We start from the raw sequence: 4,795 nt of genomic DNA, 5'->3' as shown, positions 1-4,795 counted from the left end.
TTTTTTTTTTTTTATTTTCTCAAATGATTAAAACAAAAATTGTTATACTAACGTTTTAAAATTATTAAGATTTCCAATGGAAAGAAGGAGGGAGATATTAATCGATCAAAACGAAATAAAATTCGTAAAAGATGGGAATTATCTGTAAAGTTATTATTATTATTATTATTAGCGGATATCAATCGTAAAAAGGCATGACAAAATTTCGTTCAATTATAATTTTTTGTTTTTTCTTTTTGCTTTTACGTATTGGGTGTTTTCCCCCAAAGAGAAGTCCTTCTTCTTAATTTTTTTAACTACACAAAATTCCAGGCTCCTTTGAACTCGTTTCTTTTTATATTTTTAATCGTTATTCTTGCTAATTTTTTCTTCTTTACCACCGAGCCATGGAAAAGTAAATAATAGAAAACATTTTTACGACGAAACCTCTGACAAAATTTACTGCCGAAAGAAAATCAAAAGATCCCATACTTGTTTTTTTTCTTTAATAATAATAATAATAATAATAATTTTTTTTTTTGCAGCCTCCCACGCTAACTTTCATCTCTCTCTCTCTCGATCTCTCTCTTTATTGTATATATATATATATATATGTATATGTATATATATAGCTACTGTCATCTCTTATCGCTTATCGTGTTTCTACAATCGATTGGTCTGTTAAGTTTTCATGGTAAACACGTGTCTTGTTTGCGCGTGCTCGTATTACCCTTTTGTACCTTTTGATTCCTCTCTCTCTCCCCACCCCCTCATTACCCCTCTCCCTCCACCTTTACTATTTTTTTTTTCTTTACTTATACTATATACCGTCTTCCTGTTTATTTGTTTTCCTATTCAATTGTGGAATAAGTAATCGGACACGTTTTTATAATGCATTATGTTTGACTTAATTATAATTTGATTTTGTATGTAAAATTTATAGGCCGCAGGTAGGCATCAGTGCAGCTATCTGATTAACCTGCAGAAAGGAGAGTTTCTTCTACAGGGTGGTAAACCTTCGTGGCTTCAAGGTTTGAAATCGATACCACGAAAGCTTCAAGATCTTTACGAGATTAATAAGATCCTAGCTCACAGGCCGTGGCTTTTAAATAAAGAACACATAGAGGTAAGAGTTTTTTTTTTTTAATTTTTCATATAAATATTATTTTGTCTTTTTATTTTATTTATTTAAACTAGAGACGAAGTTTTTTCTTCAAGGGATTTGTTTGATTTTTTATTTTTTCCTATTTTGTTTCTTATTCTAGAAATTGACCAAAGGTGCGGACAATTGGTCATTGGCCGAGGTAGTCCACGCGATAGTACTTTTGGCACATTTTCATTCATTGTCATCGTTTGTATTCTCTTGTGGAATAAACGAAGAATTGGATAATGTAACGGGTCACCATTATAAAGAAAATATCCAGGACAATAGCAATAAAGTACCACCTGCCAAAGAAAAACTTTCTAGTAATTCCAAGGAAATTCCAAATGGCGAAGGCAAGACTGGTAAGAGTCATACAAACATTGATATATAATATATATGTTACCGTGAAAGAACAAAATTGGATAATGCCAAGATAATTCACATGGTGAATGTTGATAGATGCCAAATACGTTGATGAAAAACCGAAAATATTTAGATTTATTCTCTTATAAATTATTAATTAAAAGCGACCGTGTGAATTTTGACATTCTTCACTTTCAATATTTCATGGTAACATATGTATATATATATTTTTTTTAAAAGTTTACAAAGAATTCAAGAAAGATGATAAAATTTGTGTTTCCTTTTCTGGTGTTCTAGAAAACGTACCGTCGCCTCCATCGTCCCCTAGCATAGTTGGCGAACAAGAGGTCGGCGTTGAAACATTAATGGAACGAATGAAACGGCTTTCGGAAAAATCCGAATCTTATCAAATAACGCAAGAAGAATTATCGAAAAGATTTGAAACGGTCGAAACGCAATCAGCTGAATTGGCAGCTGCACCTCAAAGAAATAGCATGATACTTGACTCCGATATCGGCCTTTTCATTGAAGATCCTTCGTTTATATACCAAGATTTTGCTAAGGTATATAGAATTTTTCGTAATAACAATATGTCATACTTACTCTTCATCTCGTTATACTATCTTTTATTGATTTTACTCATCCCGGCCGACCCCTTACGTTTTAATAACGTATCACGCTTCGTCAAATTTCGTTAGCAAGTTATTTAACCATCCAAATGTCAAAAAAATATTCCAAGGTTGGTTACGATGAATACATCCATTTTTTTACCCCTATAATAACCACCTCCCCTTCCTCATCCCCCTATTGTTTTCTTTTTGTCTCGATGATGTGATCGTGCTGTTTTCCTTCCTAAACGATGAATATTTTAAAGACGATAAACGTTCACGTATCGCTTAATTTTGACGTTGAAGAAAATAAGGAGAAGAAGAAGAAGAAGAATAGGGATGATAAGTCAATAAAAAATGATTTCTTTCCTATCTTCTTTTAATAAGAAAATTCTATTCTTTTTTGTTTTGCCATTACAAATATTATATATTATCATATTGAAAATTATAAATATACAAAATGTTCTAATTATTACTTATTCTACGTGTGTTTTATGTAATATAACGGGTGTATGTTTTATTTAAAAAAAAAAAAGAAAGAAAAGAAGAGTAAAAAACAATAATCTTACGCGTATCTGAATTTAAACGTATGGATTCGTCATTTTACAAACCAAATAAGAAAATAAATTGTATTGAAATATCTGTGAGGCGGCGCCTATATCCTCCATTAAATCTTGTCTTCTCATTTATTTTTAGCGAGGTCAACTGAACGACATACCGACCTTCCGCGTGCAAGACTATTCCTGGGATGACCACGGTTACTCGTTGGTGAATCGGCTTTACAACGACGTCGGCAATTTTCTTGACGACAAGTTCAAGACGACTTATAATTTGACGTACTATACGATGGGTACGCACAGTAAAGTCGACACGTCTCGTTTTAGACGAGCAATATGGAATTACATACAATGTATGTTTGGTATAAGGCATGACGATTACGATTACAACGAGGTTAATCAATTACTCGAACGAAGTCTTAAAACATTTATCAAGAGTGCTGTTTGTTATCCGGAACGCGTTACTAAAAAGGATTATGATCGTGTCATGAGGGAGTTCAAGCACAGTGAAAAGGTATGCTAATATTTTGTTTTGTTTTTCATTTTATTCTTTTCCTTTTTTTACGGGTTCGAATCACCCTGTTTCTTTTTATTTTACCTTTTCTTTCTCTTTCTATTTTTTTTCTGGAGTATCAACGGAGGTACATGGTTTGTGTTTTGTTTTTTGTTTCCCCGGCGACGGGTTATCAAATCTATTTTTATTAAACGTGCCCACGTTGTTTGATTTTAATGATCAACCGGGAAAAACTAGTAATCCAACTTGTGGGTGGATTGTTCATTTTATTATATAAATTTTGTAACATTATTTTATTTTCTTTATATGTTAAATAACGTGATATTATTATACAGTGTACTTTTTTTATTTTATTTATATATTAAAATATATTATTTATTAACAACAAATATATATATATTAATAATCTAATAATTTTGATGACGAATTCCCCCCACGTATTTTACGTAAAACGCGATAACTTTTCGCATATTTTTCTTTTTTTCTATGATAAATTATATGAAAATCAATACATATCGAATTAATGATTTATTTATTTCGTTGTTCACAGGTGCACGTGAACTTGATGATATTGGAAGCGCGCATGCAAGCGGAATTATTGTATGCTTTACGCGCAGTTATGAGATATATGACCTAAACGAAATCCAATTCAGGTCCCTTCGTTCGCTTGGCTGGTCTTGTCCCTTCGATCGGCTCGTCCATTCGTTTATTTTTTTTTTTTTTTTTTATAAATTAATTAATTAATTATTATTATTAATATTAATATTATTATATTATTATTATTATTATTACTATTATTATTATTATTATTATTTTATACGTTTCGAGTCGCGTGTTGCTTTATAGCGAGGCTTTTTTTGTACACGGCACCACACAGAAGGAAACAAGCAAACGTGACACCGATATATAATTAATAATAAAAATACGTAACGATAATTATTCACGAAAATTTGAAAAATGCTTAAACATATTAAATACACACATACACACATAAAGAATGAGAGAAAGATAGACAGGGGAAAAGTATGGATATGATGATTCTCATACACACACACACACACACAAGTTTAAACATATTACACACGCTTTTTCCCAAAAGTTTTGAATCGGTCACTCCGTTTGTTAACTTGTTGTCCTTGAATCGATGACCGAGAAAAAAGACAAAGCAAAACGCCTCGAAAAATCAAATAGTGAGAGAACGTTTTCTAAAAAATTTCTTGAGAAATTTTTCTTATATAATTCATCGTTGGAATCGAAAAATGGTAGAAACGAAAAAAAAAAAAGAAAGAAAGAACAGATTGAAAGAAAATAGAAAAAAAAAAAAAANTATGTACAACATGCGAATATGTTCTACAAATACGTCGAGTATAATAGATATATAGATATATGTACATAATGTAACTCATAAGCGAAATAATCAGACACTCTTTGTAATAATCAATTTTTATAACTTAGTAATATTGATACAACGATTAGGCTGTTATATATGAAGTATGTATAAAAATACACACAAGAGGAAAAGAAAAATTATTTATATTTATATTGCAAGAGAGAATATGATAAGAAGATAAGATTTTCTTTGTAAAAAAATATAAAAGACGTATTTTGTCGAGAGATCATGGTAAAATGT

General features: G+C 30.8%; 1 protein-coding gene across 1 annotated transcript; it reads left to right on the top strand.

The window, feature by feature from the left end:
• The first annotated feature begins 870 nt into the window (after positions 1-870).
• LOC106783723 (sestrin homolog) lies at positions 871-4,491 on the top strand. The gene is made up of 6 exons (XM_014742514.1): positions 871-879; positions 923-1,105; positions 1,245-1,485; positions 1,784-2,049; positions 2,791-3,165; positions 3,716-4,491. Exons 1-6 carry the CDS (start codon positions 871-873, stop codon positions 3,800-3,802), a joined length of 1,161 nt encoding a protein of 386 aa, XP_014598000.1. The 3' UTR covers positions 3,803-4,491.
• Positions 4,492-4,795: the final 304 nt, after the last annotated feature.

The sequence above is a fragment of the Polistes canadensis genome, unplaced genomic scaffold (assembly GCF_001313835.1).
Source record: "Polistes canadensis isolate GaletaPanama2010 unplaced genomic scaffold, ASM131383v1 scaffold_25, whole genome shotgun sequence".
Lineage (NCBI taxonomy): Eukaryota > Metazoa > Arthropoda > Insecta > Hymenoptera > Vespidae > Polistes > Polistes canadensis.
The sequence above is the reverse complement of the archived record's forward strand: the minus strand, read 5'-3'. Positions and strand labels throughout refer to the sequence as shown.